Source organism: Aquarana catesbeiana, linkage group LG02 (genome assembly GCF_042186555.1).
Source record: "Aquarana catesbeiana isolate 2022-GZ linkage group LG02, ASM4218655v1, whole genome shotgun sequence".
Classification (NCBI taxonomy): Eukaryota; Metazoa; Chordata; class Amphibia; order Anura; family Ranidae; genus Aquarana; species Aquarana catesbeiana.
The window spans coordinates 331,396,255-331,416,482 of NC_133325.1; the positions used below are offsets into that span (position 1 = coordinate 331,396,255).

The 20,228-nt window shown below is 43.8% G+C and overlaps 1 protein-coding gene across 1 annotated transcript in view; it reads right to left on the reverse strand.

Moving 5' to 3' along the window:
* DMD (dystrophin) overlaps positions 1-20,228 on the reverse strand; it is a 3,507,873-nt gene that overhangs the window by 2,222,857 nt on the left and 1,264,788 nt on the right. The window contains exon 28 of the mRNA XM_073614841.1: positions 1,277-1,426. Coding sequence (XP_073470942.1) covers positions 1,277-1,426 — 150 coding nt within the window. The remainder of the gene's footprint in view (positions 1-1,276; positions 1,427-20,228) is intronic.

Sequence of the window (20,228 nt, forward strand, 5' to 3'; positions counted from 1 at the left end):
GTGGGGATGAGGCCCTTGTCCTCATCAACATGGGGACAAGGTGTTTTGGGGGGCTACCCCAAAGCACCTTCCCAATGTTGAGGGCATGTGGCCTGGTACGGTTCAGGAGGGGGGGCTCTCTCTGGTCCCCCCCTCTTTTCCTGCGGCCTGCCAGGTTGCGTGCTCGGATAAGGGTCTGGTATGGTATTTAGGGGGACCCCCACGTCATTTTTTTTTAAATTTTGGCCGGGGTTCCCCTTAATATCCATACCAGACCTGAAGGGCCTGGTATGGAATTTAGGGGGACCCCCACGTCATTTTTTTTTTAAATTTTAGTTTGGGGTTCCCCTGCGGGGAATTTCCATGCCGTTTTTACCAGTGAACTTCTATGTGTATTGTTGGACTGGCAATGCAATAGCCACGAGTAGTTTTAAATGGCTTTTTTCCTCTGAAATGTCATTTTGCTGTCAGACTGTTCTAAACACAGGAAACATGCGCCCCTTTACAGGCATACTATAGACACCCCCCAGCTATGAAATTTAAAGGGATATTACACTTTTATTGTTTGACTTTAAGCATTATTAAAATCACTGCTCCTGAAAAAAACGGCCGTTTTTAAAACTTTTTTTTGCATTGATCCATGTCCCCTGGGGCAGGACCCAGGTCTCCAAATACTTTTTATGACAATAACTTGCATATAAGCCTTTAAAATTAGCACTTTTGATTTCTCCCATAGACTTTTAAAGGGTGTTCCGCGGCAGTCGAATTGTTCGCTGTTCGGCGAACTTGCGAACAGCCAATGTTCGAGTCGAACATGAGTTTGACTCGAACTCGAAGCTCATCCCTATTCAAGATTATACAGCTTGGACTAGAACAATAAGCATAAAGAGGATGATTTTGTCAAAATACGCACTTGCCTAATAATTGTGCACACAGAGTAGTTGATGCTAATATTGCTGTAGTTTAAGTCACATTACTGAGCAATATTGGAGGATCCAGCAGGTGTTTAGACTACTTACAAAAGAGTGTGCAGATTTTACAACTAGGCTTTCTCTAGTTCATTATATGGCAATATAGGTTATTGTATTTGCAACTGAATTTACCTAGTGATTATATTTTTAAATTAAAAAATTACTGCAGTTATTACATATATGTGAACAGAGTAAATGTATTCTGTGTATATTTTAAAATGCAGTTTTTTGATGTTGTATGGTATTTCTTGCTCTATGTGACTCTCACTCATAAATTAAGAATAATTAGAAGTCAATCAGTGCATCCAATAACATTTATGGATTACCTCCTGTTGTACTTCATCCCAGCGTGTATTGAACATCTCTAGTTTTTCATTGATCAAGTCATCCATCACACCTCCATCTGTCAATGTTTGTGCAAGTTCTTTAATTTGATTGCGATTGTCTTCGGGGTGTTTCATAATCTTTGCTATGGACTGAGGGCAAAAAAAATATAAAAAAATAGGTAAACTAAAACATCATTGTGTTATGAAGAGCTTTGTCAAAGATAAACATGGAGTTAACTATTAATGTAAATCTCCCTACAGAGAGTAGATTAGATGTCAAATGGCTAAGAATCCTATAGATATGAGAAGGCAGTCAGATAAACTAACTGCTTGATGATTTTGTAGTTTGATACAAATATGTATGGCCATTTTTGCATCCTAAGAAGAAAATCTGTCAGCCATATAACACAAACATACATTTTTCTATCTGCAAAGACCATGTACCACCAACCGATAAACAACTGTGTTCCAATCCACCTTTAGTCATTATTGACTCTAATGTCTACTTTAAGAAAAATAGAGAAACATTCACACTTCGTACTCTAATGCCCCGTACACACGGTGGGACTTTGTTCGGACATTCCGACAACAAAATCCTAGGATTTTTTCCGACGGATGTTGGCTCAAACTTGTCTTGCATACACACGGTCACACAAAGTTGTCGGAAAATCCGATCGTTCTATACGCGGTGACGTAAAACACGTACGTCGGGACTATAATTGGGGCAGTGGCCAATAGCTTTCATCTCTTTATTTATTCTAAGCATGCGTGGCACTTTGTCCGTCGGATTTGTGTACACACGATAGGAATTTCCGACAACGGATTTTGTTGTCGGAAAATTTTATCTCCTGCTCTCCAACTTTGTGTGTCGGAAAATCCGATGGAAAATGTCCGATGGAGCCCACACACGGTCGGAATTTCCGACAACACGCTCCGATCGGACATTTTCCATCGGAAAATCCGACCGTGTGTACGGGGCATAATATAGCACATCATCCTGGAGGGATTTTGCCAATGTGCCTGAAAGCAGGTCAAGTCCAAAGAAACAGGGCACTTTGCTCTTTAATATTTCAGCTTGGAGCATTTTACAGAATAAAAATAGTTTTTGGGTGCTAATAACCACTTGAAAACTGCAAATATGAATGAGTCAAATACAACTTAAAATGAACAGAAATCAATAACAACCATGCACAACCCCTTCATGCAGAGCAACCCTCAACTTCATCCTTATTTTAGCCATATTCACATACAGAAAATGGTAAACCAAACAAATTAAAAAGCATTCATGAAACCTTAAAGAGTAACTCCACTTTTGTTGAGAGAAAAAAAAAAAAACAATCCTCTCTGGTTGATCTATGTACATTGCAGGGATTTTACCTTTGGTGCAGATTGTTTATTATTCTGAATATACACAAAAACATGTTATTATATCTTTTCATGTGACAACGCTGAAGAAATTACACTTTGCTACAATGTAAAGTAATAAGTGTACAGGTTGTATAACAGTGTAAATTTGCTGTCCCCTCAAAATAACTCAACACACAGCCATTAATATATGATTGTTAAATCCACGCTTAGGAAATATTCCTGGGCTGCTGCCTCCCCTGGAGATCCCTGGTAAGAGGGATCTAGATTGTGTAAAGTATGTTTGATGTTGGGGTAGATGGCGTTTGATGTTGGGGTAGATAATAATGTGGGTAGAGGTGTATTTATGTCCTACTATAGTTTAACTTGTGATACTGTGATTATTAGTTAGAATACACTCCCTATTGGGTGATTTTAAAATCATCCATATGATAAATGGAAATGGGAAAATGTAGTTTTCACTAGGTCTTCCAAAAAAGTGACATGTGTGATTATCCTCAATGTCCTATGTAGATTTTATCCTCAAATGTACAGGTCAGGGTGACTTTTGTGCTCCCCCTATAATACCCCACTCACCAGATCCAGGTACCCCTGCAGGGGTAGTGGGTGAAAGTGAGTATGTTGGTTTCCTCTTGGTGTGGCTATTGCTCCTTCGCTTAGACTGCTGGGCTCTCGGTCCACTGTCCAGATCTTGTAGCAGTACTTCGTTGCTGCTTTCCCATCGTGCCAAGTCCTGGTGTCCTCATAAGACCAGAGAAAGACGAACTCACATGGTGTAATTAGGATTATTTATTTAAAAGTTCATATTGTTTAAAAGCGATCCAAATCACATCATTTAAATGCAGTAAAGTGCAGATAAAACGAAAAATAAAAACAGCAAATCAAAAAAACAGCAAAACAAAAAACACACACTGTCTACAGGCTATGAGTTGGCGTGCGTTCCACGGCTCCGCACTCAACACCCGGAAGTGACGCGTTAGCGTGTGTGATAACTACGCCTTATGTATGTTTCGTCATGTGACTTCTTCTAGCCTCAGAAGAAGTCACATGTCGAAACGTACGTAAGGCATAGTTATCTCACACACTAACACGTCACTTCCGGATGTTGAGTGTGGAGCTGTGGAACGCACGCCGACTCATAACCTGTAGGCAGTGTGTGTTTTTTTTATTTGCTGTTTTTATTTTTCATTTTATCTGCACTTTACTGCATTTAAATGATGCGATTTGGATCGCTTTTAAACAATATGAACTTTTAAATAAATAATCGTAATTACACCATGCGAGTTCGTCTTTCTCTGGTTTTATGAGGACACCAGGAGCTGGCACGCTGGGAAAGCAGCAGCAAAGTACTGTTACAAGATCTGTTCAGTTGACCAGGAGCCCAACAGTTTAAGCGGAGGAGCAACAGCCACACCGAGAGGAAACCAGCATACTCACTTTCACCCACTACCCTTGCAGGGTTACTTGGATTTGGTGAGTGGGGTATCATAGGGGGAGCACAAAAGTCACCCTGACCTGTACATTTGAGGATAAAATCTACATAGGACATCGAGGATAATCACATATGTCACTTTTTTGGAAGACCTAGTGAAAACTACATTTTCCCATTTCCATTTATCGTATGAATATTGGATACTGCTGCTGAACTCATATCTACCCAGTATCAATTTCCCTTGTGATTTTATCCCACTTGCTGACTTTTCCTATATTATTATTATGTCTGACTGTAGGGCACTTATACTACTACACTATATGTCTTTCAGGTTGATGTTTGTTTATTTTGATGTTTAGCACATGATGTTTAACTATTGGGTTGCAGTATTGGATACCATTTAATGCACTTTAGGGTTAATAGCACCCATTGCAGGTGACACCTGGCCTCAAGTGCACTTTAGGATGTATAATTAACCCTAGGATATAAATCACTCATTTTAAGGTGACACTAGTTTGGATCGCTTTTTTAGGTTATTTATCACAAATTTGCAAACTTACCCATAGAAGGGTGACAGCAGTTAGGATCACTTTTCAGGGTATTTATTACAACTCTGCCTACTCTAAGGATCATCCTCCTCATAAGAGCTTATATAGGGAGGTTTGACCAAGCAGTAATTACTTATTGTACACACATCCCCTGTTTGCTGACCCCTGGGAAGAGTGACCCAAATGTGATTCGCTCTTCATAGGTGGCATAAAGCAATGGGTTCAACCTAACACAATTATCAAATACAATTTTACCACTTTGGAGGGTTCACTATCACTTTGGATATAATTACCCAATAGGGAGAGGATTTTAAAATCACCCAATAGGGAGTGTATTCTAACTAATAATCACAGTATCACAAGTTAAACTATAGTAGGACATAAATACATCTCTACCCACATTATTATCTAATTGGAGGGCAGCGCCATCTACCCCAACACCAAACATACTTTACACAGCCATTAATGTCCAAACCGCTGACAACAAAAGTGAGTACACCCCTAAGTGAAAATTTTCAAAATTGGGGCGTCGTCTGGACATGGCTGCAGGAGGATGCATGTAGTCCGAGCTCCGGACCTATGTCTACCTGAACCGGCTTACACAGCACTGATAACCAAGGCATGCCCTCGACAAGGAGGAAAAGCACTAAAACTATGAGCCAGACACCGAAAAACCACAGGACGAAGGGTAGCATTGATCAGTATTTCCCGGGCTCTCTGGCAGCTTCCCTGGAGCCCTAGATGGTGGAACCACACGGCTCTCCGCCTGGAGTGTCTGACCACTACCTAGTTACATAGTTCCATAGTTACAGTACATAGTTAGTCAGGTTGAAAAAAGACACAAGTCCATCCAGTTCAACCTTAAAAACAATAAATAAAATAAAAAATATCGTACAATCCAATATACCCAATTGTATACCCTCAGTTGATCCAGAGGAAGGCAAAAACCCCAGCAGAACATGCTCCAATTTGCTACAACAGGGGAAAAAATTCCTTCCTGATCCCTCAAGAGGCAATCAGATTTTCCCTGGATCAACTTTACCTATAAATGTTAGTACCCAGTTATATTATGTACATTCAGGAACGTATCCAGGCCTTTCTTAATGCAATCTACTGAGCTGGCCAGAACCACCTCTGGCGGGAGTCTATTCCACATTTTCACAGCTCTTACTGTAAAGAAACCTTTGCGTATTTGGAGATGAAATCTCTTTTCCTCTAGACGTAAAGAGTGCCCCCGTGTCCTCTGGGTTGACCGTAAAGAGAATAACTCAACACCAAGATCACTATATGGACCCCTTATATATTTGAACATGTTGATCATATCCCCCCCCCCCTTATTCTCCTCTTCTCAAGAGTGAATAAATTCAGTTCCTCTAATCTTTCCTCATAGCTGAGCTCCTCCATGCCTCTTATCAGTTTGGTTGCCCTTCTCTGCACTTTCTCCAGTTCCCCAATATCCTTTTTGAGAACTGGTGCCCAAAACTGAACTGCATATTCCAGATGAGGTCTTACTAATGATTTGTAGAGGGGCAAAATTATCTCTCTCTCTCTCTCTAGAGTCCATACCTCTCTTAATACAAGAAAGGACTTTGCTCGCTTTGGAAACCTCAGCTTGGCATTGCATGCTATTATTGAGCTTATGATCTACCAAAACCCCCAGACCCTTCTCCACTATGGATTCCCCCAGTTGTACTCCCCCTAGCATGTATGATGCATGCATATTCTTAGCCCCCAAGTGCATAACTTTACATTTATCAACATTAAACCTCATCTGCCACATAGTCGCCCAATTAGACAGTGCATTGAGGTCGGCTTGTAAATTGGAGACATCCTGTAAGGACGTTATTACACTGCATAGCTTGGTGTCATCTGCAAAGACAGAAATGTTACTTTTGATCCCAGTCCCTATATCATTTATAAAGATATTAAAAAGTAAGGGTCCCAGCACTGAACCTTGGGGTACACCACTGATAACCTTAGACCATTCAGAGTAAGAATCATTAACCACTACTCTCTGAATTCTGTCTTTTAGCCAGTTTTCTATCCATTTACAAACTGATATTTCCAAGCCTGTAGACTTTACCTTACACATGAGCTGTGTGTGGGGAACTGTGTCGAAAGCTTTTGCAAAATTCAAGTATACCACATCCACAGCCACCCCTCTGTCCAAGGTTTTACTTACCTCTTCATAAAAAGAAATCAGGTTTGTCTGACAACTTCTGTTTTTCATGAATCCATGCTGTCTGTTGCTTAAAATGTTTTTTTCCAGCAAGAACTCATCTATGTGGTCTTTTATTAAACGCTCCAGTATCCTCCTGACTATAGAAGTTAAACTAACAGGTCTATAGTTACTTAGTAACGACTTTGATCCCTTTTTAAATATAGGCGCCATGCTCGCCCTGTGCCAATCCATTGGCACTGTTCCCATCATTAATGAGTCCCTAAAAATGAAATACAATGGCTTTGAAACTACAGAGCTCAATTCTTTTAGGATCCGTGGGTGGATGCCATCAAGTTCTGGTGCTTTATCCACCTTTATTCTGTCTAAATAATTCTAGACCAAATCACTTTTGAGCCATTGTGGATCATTCGGGGCTGTGTCACTACCACCCCCATTATGGACATGAGCTCCCCCATGATCCTTTGTATACACAGAGCTGAAAAAAGTATTTAATACATTTGCCTTCTCTTTGTCCCCAGTCACCCACTCTAGATTATTTTGTAAAGGGCCTACATGCTCAGACCTGGCCTTTTTACTATTAATATATTTGAAGAATTTTTGGGGGTTTGTCCTACTATCTTTTGCAATCTGTCGTTTGTTTTGAATTTTTGCATCCTTGATTTCCTTTTTACAAGTTCTGTTAAATTCTTTGTAACATTTAAACGACACTAGTGTTCCTTCATTTTTATATTTTTTAAAAGCTCTTTTCTTATTGTTTATAGCTTCTTTAACTTTGGCTGTGAGCCACATTGGTTTTGTTTTTAGCCTTTTAAACTTATTACCCATGGGAATATACTTTGCAGTGAGGTCCCAAACAGTCTTTTTGAAGAATTCCCATTTCTGTTCTGTGTTTATCAATGCAAATATTCACTCCCAGTCTAAATCCTGGAGAGCAGCCCTCATCCTTGGAAAATGTGCTCTCTTGAAGTTAAGTGTTTTTATCTTTCCCGTATGTATTTCTTGTTTACAGCTAACATCAAATTAAATCATGTTATGATCACTGCTACCCAGGTGTTCCTTAATCTGGACATTAGTAATAAGCTCTGCATGGTTTGAGATTACCAGGTGCAACAGAGCTTCATTCCTAGTTGGGGCCTCAATAAACTGGACCATAAAATTGTCCTGTAATAGGTTTATAAATTTTTGCCCTTTAACTGTCCCAGTAGTGCCATTACTCCAGTCAATTTCTGGGTAGTTAAAATCCCCCATTATTATCACTGTCCCAGCCCTTGCAGCCCTTTCTATCTGTGCAAGGAGCTGAGTCTCCACCTCCTCGTTAACATTGGGTGGTCTATAACAAACTCCAATGATTAACTTTGAACTACGCACATCTATATGCAGTTCCACCCATAATGCTTCAGACTCATCACACTCTCCTTCAATCAGGTCCTCTTTCACACTTGCTTTGAGATCACTTCTCACATAGAGACATATACCCCGCCACTTTTCCTTTTTACCCTGTCTCTCTGAAAGAGTGCATAGCCAGGAATATTAATAGCCCAGTCATGTGAGGATTGAAGCCAAGTTTCAGCAATACCGATTACATCATAGCTCTCCTCATGCACCAAAGCTTCCAACTCACCTATTTTGCTTGGCAGACTTCTGGCATTGGTGTACAAACACTTTAATGCATTATTACATTTTGCTCTGGTGTTTTTCATATCATTTTTAGTAGTACAAATGGCACTATAGTTTCCAATGGCTGTTTGCAACATGGAAAATTTATTGTCACCTGCTATAACCCTCCCCCCATCTATCCCCATTCCACCCTCCATTAATGTCTGACCCCTAACTGACCTGTCTGCCCGATGTAAATCTAGTTCACCCCCCCCCCTCAATCCTAGTTTAAATACTCTTCCAGCCTTCACCTAAACCTCTCCCCCAGCACAGCAGACCCCCTTCCATTCAAGTGCAAACCGTCTTTAGCATATAGGTTGCACCCCAATGAAAAGTCAGCCCAGTGCTCTAGAAACCCAAATCCCTCCTCTCTACACCAGGTCTTTAGCCATGCATTCAGCTCTCTAATCACCCTCTGTCTTTCCTGTGTTGCGCATGGCACAGGTAATATTTCAGAGACTATCACCTTGGAGGTCCTTCCCTTCAACTTGCAGCCTAGTTCTTTAAATTGATTCTTAAGGAGCCTCCACCTTCCATGTATGCTGTCATTGGTTCCAACGTGGACCAAGACAGCTGGGTCATGCCCAACCCCTCCCAGTAATTTATCCACCCGGTCCACCACATGCCGAACCCTAGCACCAGGGAGACAGCAAACCATTCGGTTGAGGCGATCCTGGCGACAAATTATTCTATCAGTCCTTCTGATTATAGAATCCCCTATAACCATCAACTGTCTAGGCCTACCTGCATTCCCCACTACAACCAGCCGACATCTCCGACGGCCTCCACTGCTTCGGAGACACTCTCTGATATTCTGTCGAAGCTCCACCAGACTCCCCAGCACATTTCTACACCCCCAGGTACCCTACAGCTGGATTCAGACCTCTGAGCCCTCCTCCAGGCCCTACTGATGAAATCAGACATTGAGTTGCTCATTGGCCCCCTGGAGGAGAACCACTGTAGGGAAATACAAGGGGTAAAAACTGAAGTTCAGTCCCTCTCCACCAGACTGTTGGTGGGGGAGACCTCTATGGCAACTCTAACCCAGAGAGTGTCTGCCCTGGAATTCATACAAGACTGCAACTTCACCGCAGAAGGCTTGCAGGTTGCAATGTGTATCTGTGCCATTGACGTATTGTACCTTATGTTGTATCCATGGAATAAAATTAATTTTGATAACCTATAGTGTCTCCTTGCTCTCCAGCTGCATGCTTCACACAAAGTCCCAAACCCTTCCCTCTCTTTTTTTGCTGCGCAAAACCTGGGATGGAGGCACCTCTGATAATTACTTCAGAGGCCTCATATAAAGTCCCAAATTCTTTCCACTTTATCAAGTACCAGGGATGGAAGCATGTATGTATGGACAGCAATCTTTGACACCCGCATTCTTTTCCCTTTCATATTCATGGGTTAAGACTATGCACCGTGGGTCCCCCCTTTCCCTCCCTGCTCTCTAGTGGAGGGGTCGGGTGGATGTTCCGTTGCGCATCTACGCCATGCCCCCAGTCCCAGGTGCGTGGCTTTGATCTGGCTGATGTCAGGGCGTCGGCTTTCTGGGTGTTTTGGTGCTATGGACAGGTGAGTGTGTTTGACGCCATTCGCTGGGCGGTTATCACTCAGGTTGACGCTTCCCTTCTCTTCCTGATCTGCCGACGTGGCGTTGTGACGCGTATTGTGGATCCCCCTCCCCTCCCTACCTATTAGTGGAGGAGTTGAGTGGGTGTTCCTCTGCACGTCGACGCCACGCCCCCAGTCCTGGGCATGTAACGTTGATCCAGCTGACGTCGGTGTGCAGGCTTTCTGGGATATATATCCGGTGTTATGGTTGAGTGAATGTGTTTGGCGCCATTCGCCGGGTGGTTATCGCTCGGGTTGACACCTTCCCTCTCTCCCACATCTGCCGGCGTGACGTTGGTGGCAAACGGTGGATACAGGGGAGTATTCACACTCCTTACTGTTTGAACGTGCATTCTCTGTTTGGACTGGTGCTCTCTGGGCTACCATACGTGACTATCACATACATTTTTACACCCACATCAGAGGTAATTCTTATCTTTCATTTCCCCCTTTTTTAAGTTTGCAGTTTCATCCCCTTTATCTTTTCACTCATTTCATTCAATGTCTAGGCACATCAATAACATTGGTCTTTCTTTTATAGTGTGTTGTTTTTCATGTTTTTTTCTCACATTCTATCCCACATTCACATTCATTTTTCACATTCCCCACTACATTCACATTTATTTTCCTCCCACCTTTCCTACACCAGATTTGGATCACTGCCTCACTAGCAATTCATCATCATCATATACTGTTTATACATTTATACACATTTTTACATTTATTCACAGATGATTTCATGAACAATGCACACACATGGATTTTGGTGGGGTTCACTTCCCCAGCCACACCTTATCCTTCAGGATTTCCCATTGCCTTGCCACTGTTTTTGCCGCCTCCGGGGAGACAATTGTCCACAGCTTTGCCCTGACATCCACCGCTGCACCCCATGCTCATTGTAACCTGTAAGTATGGGTGAATGTTCTATCATTTCCCCTCCCCTTCTTTTGGTGTGTTTAGTGTATTTACTGTTCACCTTTCAATCTCCTAGACATCCCTACAGCGTCTGCTCCTGATGAGTGATGGATAGTCACGAAATGCGTTGAGCTAAAGATGCAACAATCATGGTTATACATCCAGTTGTTTGAGCTATTAATGCTGCAACTACATGTTTACAGTCAGTGATCATTTTTAATGTATGGGATGTCATATGCAATTGTATTTTATGTTTACCTATTTATACTGCTATAAAATATGCAACTTCACCTCAGAAGGCTTGCAGGTTGCAATGTGTATCTGTGCCATTGACGTATTGTACCTTATGTTGTATCCTTGGAATAAAATTAATTTTGATAACCTATAGTATCTCCTTGCTCTCCAGCTGCATGCTTCACACAAAGTCCCAAACCCTTCCCTCTCTTTTTTTGCTGCGCAAAACCCGGGATGGAGGCACCTCTGATAATTACTTCAGAGTCCCAAATTCTTTCCACTTTATCTGGAATCCATGCAAGATGCCCATGTAGCTGCTGCAGTAACTCTCCAAATCCATGTGGAAGAAATGGAAGACAGAAGCAGGCGGAACAACCTGCGGCTCAGAGGCCTACCTGAGGTGACGGGGTCAGAGGACCTAGCAGAATCAGCAATAGCCATCTTCCAGAAAGCCGCTGACAATACCCTGCCTAACAGTGTGGAGTTTGATAAGATCCACAGAGCCCTGGGCTCCCGCACCACTGACCCAGCTAGAACGAGAGACTTGATCTGCAGACTCCACAGATACACCCTTAAGGAGACTATACTGCGAAGAGCTTGGGAATATGGAGATCTGGAGTTCGATGGAGCCTCTATCAAGAACTTCCCTGATTTATCAAGAGCCACCTTGCAATGCCGTGCTATGCTGCACCCAGTCCTGGAACTTGCACGCCGATTAAACGTTACATTCAGATGGGGATTCCCACTCTCAGCCATATTCCGCAGAGGCCAAAGCTCCTTTGTCCTGCGCATGCCGAATGACCTACCTGCACTTTTCCAGTCCATGGGAGAGGAACTGGTCCAGGTACAGAATTGGCTGATGTTTCTGCCTCAAATGGCGAGACGAATGGGACAAGGGATAACATCCTGGTGGTCCACTCAGCCTAGGCCACAGCGACCAAGCCACCGCTCCAGAGCGCCTTCGGCGGAGGCCCACCGGGATAACTGAATACTACAGGAATCTGGAGGAGGAGACATCCCCTCAGAAATCTTGACTGAAGATGTTCTGACTTTGCTCTCTACACTACGGACGAAACAACATATCTCCGAATCTGCATAAAACTCCCTGTACAGGTAACTCTTTTTTGCCCTTTGTCCCCCCTCACACCTGCTCTGGCGGCACCTGCGGAGTCCCCCTTTTGACACCTACCCCCATGGAACACCACAAAGCCCAGAGGTCATATGGGAAACACCCATTTGAGACACCGCTCAGTTGACCCCCTTCCCCGTACACAATCTCAGAGAGGTGTAATCACCCCTGAGACATGGGAGACACGGGAGAACAAAAACTGCCACCCAAGCCATTAACGTCTCCAGACGAGAACAGACAGGAATCGTGTACTCTAGGAATGTTTTACATTGTAAACTGGAAAAAATTACTGCGCTATCCCCAAGTGAAAAAATTATGTGTGAACAAGCTGCAACCATGCAATGTGAGACACATCCATCTGTTGTACAAATCAAAATTTAAAGGCTGCGCTGCAATAAATGACATAAAATAAATGAAATGATAAATGCATCTTAACAAATATCCATTTCTATGCGTGAATTATAACAGTGATGACATGACCCACTCGATAATAACCAAAAAAATGTATATAGACAACGTAAAATCCAAAATGCAAAGTGCACAAAGGGTGTATAGTTCATATAAGAGCAAGATTTATGCCGAGAAGAGAGTGGTGAACATCCGAACGGTGTATAGCATATGATTGAATCACCCAGGGTTCAGTGATGATAGAAAAAACTCCTCCACCTATGTAGAAAGATGTCCCCTTAACGACTCCTAAGATCTCTTTTCAGGAGATCAAGCAGGCATATGGCTGTGTAACCCCAGCCTCAGGTACAGACCAAGAAGGTAACGCTCATAAACTTCTAGGATGGGAATCCTCTGTATGGCGAATGGTCACTCGGTTGTCATGTAAAAATAAGTAACAAAGGCTCCCATAGCGTAACAAGTTTAAACACTTTATTAAAAAAAATTATTAAAAGAATCACACTCACATTGTAGTAAAAATCAAAATCGCATAATCAATTGCCGGCCGGCTGCACACTGCTGCCCGTGTCTTCCGGGATCAGCGAGGATCGTGGTGACGTCAGCACGTCGCTCCTCCCTACGCCGTTTCGTCAGAGGTGACGTCTTCCAGGGGCACTGGGGTTACACAGCCATATGCCTGCTTGATCTCCTGAAAAGAGATCTTAGGAGTCGGTAAGGGGACATCTTTCTACATAGGTGGAGGAGTTTTTTCTATCATCACTGAACCCTGGGTGATTCAGTCATATGCTATACACCGTTCGGATGTTCACCACTCTCTTCTCGGCATAAATCTTGCTCTTATATAAACTATACACCCTTTGTGCACTTTGCATTTTGGATTTTACGTTGTCTATATACATTTTTTTGGTTATTATCGAGTGGGTCATGTCATCACTGTTAATTGACGCATAGAAATGGATATTTGTTAGGAATGTTTTACAACCTTTTCTGCTGCGTCACAATTTGTGGCGCTACATGACATGTGGGGTGCAAGAGTATACATATTTGCAGAAGAATACACACAGCTGTATTCGTCTTACCACCTGTCTCCAGCTCTAAACACAAACAGTTCTCATGGTACCTGGCACCTAAAACACTTACAGCTATTGACATGTCTAAGGGCTGCAGGCTGCTAAAAATAGGAGTGCAATGCCACCTTGAGGCATTAACGATGTAAACCACACCTGTACGTGCCCTATGAAAGCTGCAGACTTAGCAGTATGGTTTAATGATGACACCGTCTGTGTATAATATGCGACCCACCTCCTAGTACTGTCTTACCTTGCATATATACTTTCTCTCCCTTAGAGGGAGGGGCTATGCAACTTAGAAATGGCTGTTGTATCATGTGATACCTGATGTGATTAACAATACCTAATGTTTTGCCATGAAATGCTGAAAATAGACAAGGATGATACTTTACAAATAAAAGAGTACTGTCCCTGGGTCTCTCTCCCTCCAGGGTGTTATAACTCTGGGGGGAAGAGACAAGGAACATGGACTGGATCTGGGTCTGCAGGTGTGGCTGGTGGTGGGTTAGTAGAGAAACCGTTGAGTATAACCTCCCAGTGATCAGAGGGAGGAGGGGAGATAACACACACAAAAAAAAAAAAGAGAAACTTTAGAACCCCCTAGGGGGCAAGTCAGTGAAGCTACAAGAAAACTAACAGGGTCTCAAACAAAATTGAGCAACTCCTATCCCTGCAGTAGATAGGAAGATGTCTGCAAGATTCAAAGGGTGTCCCCTCAAACCAGAAATTTCAGTATCAAGGTTATAGTTGCTGTTTGTTATTGGTTACCTAGTTCTTGCAAATACGACCTTTTACCATGCCGTTAATATATTGTTATCACATACCGGGTTGGGTGGGCTGGGTGGAGGCAAACCCTGTTGGTCCCTGTCTACCCCCTCCCCCACTTAGGTAGGCGCACTCCCCCAGCAATAAGTGGGCCGCTGGCAATATTTTGCCAATTTGGATTCCGGGGTCGTGACTTTGTTCATGCGGACTCTGAGCCTAATTACTACCCAATATAGTTATAGTAGCTTTCATTTTCTTTTTCTTAAATCCACACTTCTCTGAGACCTCCCTCTCCCCCCCACTCTACCTCCCTCCCTTCCCTACCTCTCCCTTTCAATCCCCAATCCTTCACCCTGGGATGGATACCGTCAAGATACTCTTGCTCAATGCCAAGGGGCTAAACACCCCCGAAAAAAGACGTGACGTGAAATGACCTGAAACACTCGCATGCAAATGTGGCGTTTATTCAAGAAACACACTTCAGAGACGATAAACTTCCTATTTTAAAAAAACAGATTTTACCCAGCGGCTTACCATTCCACTAATACCCTAGCCAAATCCAAGGGCGTGTCCATATTATTACCCAGCCACCTCCCGTGGTCCTGCCAGAGTATTCTGGCGGACCCGGCAGGTCGCTATATCTTTATTAAAGGTTTGATAGGAGAGGTGAAAATAACCTTCACTGCTATATATGCTCCTAACGACCACCAAGATTTTTTTTTCAGCTGCACCATAGATCTACTCCTGGAGTTTTCTGAAGGTCAGTTGATTCTGGGAGGTGACTTCAATGTTCCGTTGCATCCCAACGTAGACACCTCCTCTGGCTTGGCCTTCATAACTCCTGGAGTCCGTAAGCGAGTGGCAAGATCACTTCACAAAGCCCAACTGATTGATGTCTGGCGCCTACAACACTCAAGTGAGAAAGAATACACATTTTACTCCTTCCCTCACAAACTCTACTCTTGCATAGACTATTTTTTGATCCCACACGCACAGCTACAAGCTGTCCATAACACAGCAATAGGTACGATTACATGGTCAGACCATGCAACGATCGAGTTAACGTACAAACTCACTGAGCTTTCAGTTTCCAGAACTAAATTCTGGAAACTGAATAAAAGCCTCCTGCAGACCACTAAGATAGCGGAGAATGTTCAACGAGAGTTGGGTCACTAATTCCAAACTAGGGATGAGCTTCGTGTTTGAGTTGAACCCATGTTTGACTCGAACATCGTGTGTTCGGTCGTTCGCAGAATTACGAATGATATGGGCCGTTCATGCCAATTTTGAGTGGCGCGTCACAGCCCATAATTCACTGCGCATCACAGTGCATTGCTGGCTGATGATTGGCCAAGCATGCACTATGACCCGCATGCTTGGCCAATCACAGCGCTGTGTGTACAGAGAGCTGTAATTGGCCAAAGCCAAGGAGGCTTTGGCCAATTATGGCTCAGTGGGTTTAGTACACACCCCACACTATATAAGGCCGCCTGCACGCCGGCCCTGTGTAGTGTGTTCCGGCTTGAGAGAGAGATAGACAGAGAGAGAGACAGTGTCATTTGATTTAAGTTAGATAGAGTAGGCAGGTTGAGTCAGTTAGCTGCACTTACAGTGTATCGTGTATATATATGCATCCCAGGTGTTGTGTGTATATATATATATATATATATATATATATATATATATATATATAGCAATAACTCACGGTGGAGCTCCTGATTTATTATCGGGCCTGTTCTCTGATCTCCTCACCCCTCTTAACTTGTTCAATCTCCTTGACACAGCTGTAGTGCAGTGTTGTAGTGACACTAATACCAATTATAGCTCTCAATATATATATACATATATATATCTCTGACACTTATATAGATATATACCTCTACCTGGGTGCTTGTAAATCCACCTGCAGGAGAAAAAAACAACACTGCACACACTTCTGTAATAACCAAAATAATTTATTTTTTTACTTAAATGATAGGTAAATATAAAAGTTATTACAGTGACTACACTATCACACCAACGTAGTGCGACAGTGCAGTTAATATTTACAATAGTCTTTGTACACAACACAGATATACATAGATTTATCCACACACACAGAACCTTCCTGAAAAATCCCCTGATTGGTGCGTCTCCAGGTGGGACCAGTGTTCAAAGCTAAATTGTATAAGCTCTGGACACCTTCCCACCTCCAGCACACTGTAGCAAGCGCAAAGGGCACAGGAATGCGAATATACCATACTATGAATATCAGGGAGCTCCCCCTGCTTTAAACAGTAAAGTCGCTATCCCTTTATGAATATTTGCAGGGCCCTGCAATAGGAGAGATAGTCCTGACGTCTTCAATCTTCGCTAGCTATCAATCAGTATTTGTAATCCACAAGAGAGTTCTTCTGGAGTGTTGCACAGTGCAAGGTGATACACAAAGGTAGTTATAATCAGGCAAATTGATTGAGTGTTCTTACTTGAAGGAGACAGACATCTAGTATCAGTCCCTGGACATTGAAGTCTGCGTAAATGTAATGCTTCCCAACTAAGCTGTTCCGTGGGACTATCAGTCTCAGCAACACTCTGTAACAGCTATAACTGTGTGTAATGTGAAACAAACTTCTGGACGTTAGCCCTCTCACTGCACCGGACCCGGACAGATGGATGTCTCCGTTTCAACAGTTCTCAGTCCATATGGAGCCACCACCACGCTGTCACGCCGTACCGTTCACTAACGACCAGGAGTCCTCGGTTACCTCCTCCACGGGTCTCCGGAACGATCACTTTTGCTGCTCCAGCACACTGCAATCAGTAGCAGGATCCTTGCTGCTGCTCCGCTCCTTCACAAAGTAGGCCGCAACTCTGTGGTACACACCCACAGAGTTCTGCTGGCAGGCCACACATCCCAGGAACAAGAGAGCTAAGATGGCCGCCCTCAGCCCTTTTATATCCTCCCCACAATGCAGTTCAGTTCTCCTCTGGTCCATGGGCATTGTGGGTAGGTCATAGTTAATGTCCAGAAGTAAACAATCAATCACTTCCATGTCACTTCTCAAAATGATGAAAATAAAAGTATTGTACCTTCGCCACTAGATGGCACTATATCAACTTATTACCTTAACAACAACACATACGACTAGAAACAAAAGTTGTCAGCGCTACATATATATATATACATTGTATTCAGTTTAGCTAGATCCTGTTCTTCTCTTCCTAATATACTGACAGGCAGGCAGGTGTTTTTACAGTATTTCCAGTTACTGTACTGTGTACCCTGCACAGTTGCACCTACAGTATAGCTACCTACAGCCAGGTGCTTGTGTAGGCTCTTTGAAGTATTCCCAGTTACTGTACTGTGTACCCTGCACAGTTGCACCTACAGTATAGCTACCTGAAGCCAGGTGCTTGTGTAGACACTTGAAGTATTTCCAGTTACTGTACTGTGTACCCTGCACAGTTGCACCTACAGTATAGCTACCTGCAGCCAGGTGTTTGTGTAGGCTCTTTGAAGTATTTCCAGTTACTGTACTGTGTACCCTGCACAGTTGTACCTACAGTATAGCTACCTGCAGCCAGGTGCTTGTGTAGGCTTTTTGAAGTATTTCCAGTTACTGTACTGTGTACCCTGCACAGTTGCACCTACAGTATATCTACCTTAAGACAAGAGCAGGTGTTATCATACTAATAATACTACAGGCAGGCAGTTGATTCTGCTTGCTGCAGTATAATCGGTATATATATATACATCCCAATTTTGTGCAGCTCACTGCAGGCCAATAGTATGTCTGGAAGGCCAACAAGGAGAGGCAGACAGTCACAAGCCAATAAAAGAGGGCAAGCAGGCTCTGTGTCTAGAGGCAACAGTGCTGGTCGTGGACGCGGTGCAACCTCATCAGCACGTGGCCGTGGGACACCTTTTTTTCGGCAGCTGGCCGTGTTGAGCTGCAACATGTGGAACACTTGGTTGAGTGGATGACCAAGCTGTCCTCATTATCCTCATCCTCTCTCACCCAGACTCAGGGTACTTTGTCTGGCAAAGCAGCTGCCAATGCGGCCTCTTCCCTCAGCTCAATGGCATCAGTGACTCCTTCCCTAGCCCCACCATGTCCTCCTGAGGTGTCCCTCGAACTGTTTGACCACAGTGTTGGGTATATACTCCAAGAGGATACCCAGCGTTTTGAAGGCTCCGATGATGGTACTCAGCTAGAGGAAGGCAGTAACATGAGCCCAGACAGAGGGGGTGCCCAAGAAAGACATCAATCTGGCAGTCATGTTCCCCCTGCTGCAGCATACTGCCTGGTTTGCTCCAGTGATGAGGAGGGAGGGGATGATGAGGTCACTGACTCCACGTGGGTGCCTGATAGGAGAGAGGAGGAGGAGGAGGCACATCACCAACGAGGCAGGGTGCCCTCCAGGGGCCAGCCTAAGGGCAGCACATTGACTGCATCACACTGCAGAGCTCCACATGTGCAGGGCTCTGCTGTCTCTGTGCATTTTTCCAAAAGTTCTTTGGTGTGGTCCTTTTTTGAGACGCGTGCATCAGATCCCACCGCTGCTATTTGCAACATATTTCTCAAGCGTTTCTCTCGTGGCCAAAACATCTCCTGCTTGGGCACCACATGCTTGACCAGACATATATTGACCTGCCATGCAGTTCTTTGGCAAGCGTGCCTAAAAGACCCACACCAAAGAACAAAGAGGACCTCTCCTTGCTCCTCATCAGCTGGGATCTCCAACCCTACTATACCTTCAGTCCTCTCTGAGACCTGCACTGAGAGGAATGAAGGTGTAGAATTAGGTGTGTCACAGCCAAGTACTTGCAGGCAATCTACTATCGGTACCCAACGTCAGATTGTACCAGGCAAATTTCCCTGCCCCAGCTGCTGCACCGCCGAAAGAAGTTCTCTCCCAGCCATTCACATGCCCAGCAGTTGAATGCTAGCTTGGAAAAATTGCTAGCACTTCAACTGCTACCTTTTCAGTTGGTAGACTCTGCCCCCTTCTGTGAGTTTGTGGAATGTGCGGTTCCTCAGTGGCAGGTTCCCAAATGCTACTTTTTCTCACGGAAGGCGATTTCGGCTCTCTACCGCCATGTGGAAGGCAATGTCTTGGCCTCACTGGACAGGGCGGTCAGCAGTAAGGTGCATATTACCGCTTACTCATGGTCCAGCAGGCATGGACAGGGACGCTGTGACAGACCTAGCTGGGAGAGAGACTTTTGGAGGGGACTGAATACTAGCCTCTTGCCGATCGATCGTGGGCCCTGGCATTTGGGGGAATGGTGCTCTTTGTGAGCTGTATGCCTGGGGACCCTTGAGGTGGTATTACTGTGGATTCGGGTCCTGGTCCCCCAGGACACACAGGCTCTGGGGACCCTGGATTTGCCATATTGGATTTGTGACTGATTCATACCATTGGGACTCCTACTGTTAAATGCTAATGTCATCAATTCCAGCTACCTATCTGTTGCCTGCTAAAATGTGTATTGTAAATAAGTCTCTAGTATGGGATCTAAGAGTCATTAGATCCCCATTGTTGTTTGTGTTAATTAACTCTTCTATTGTGATAATGTTGATTGGGGGTTCTAAGCTACAAGACGGCCAGTCTGGCCTAAAGGTCATGTCTGAGTCATCTAGGCTGTCT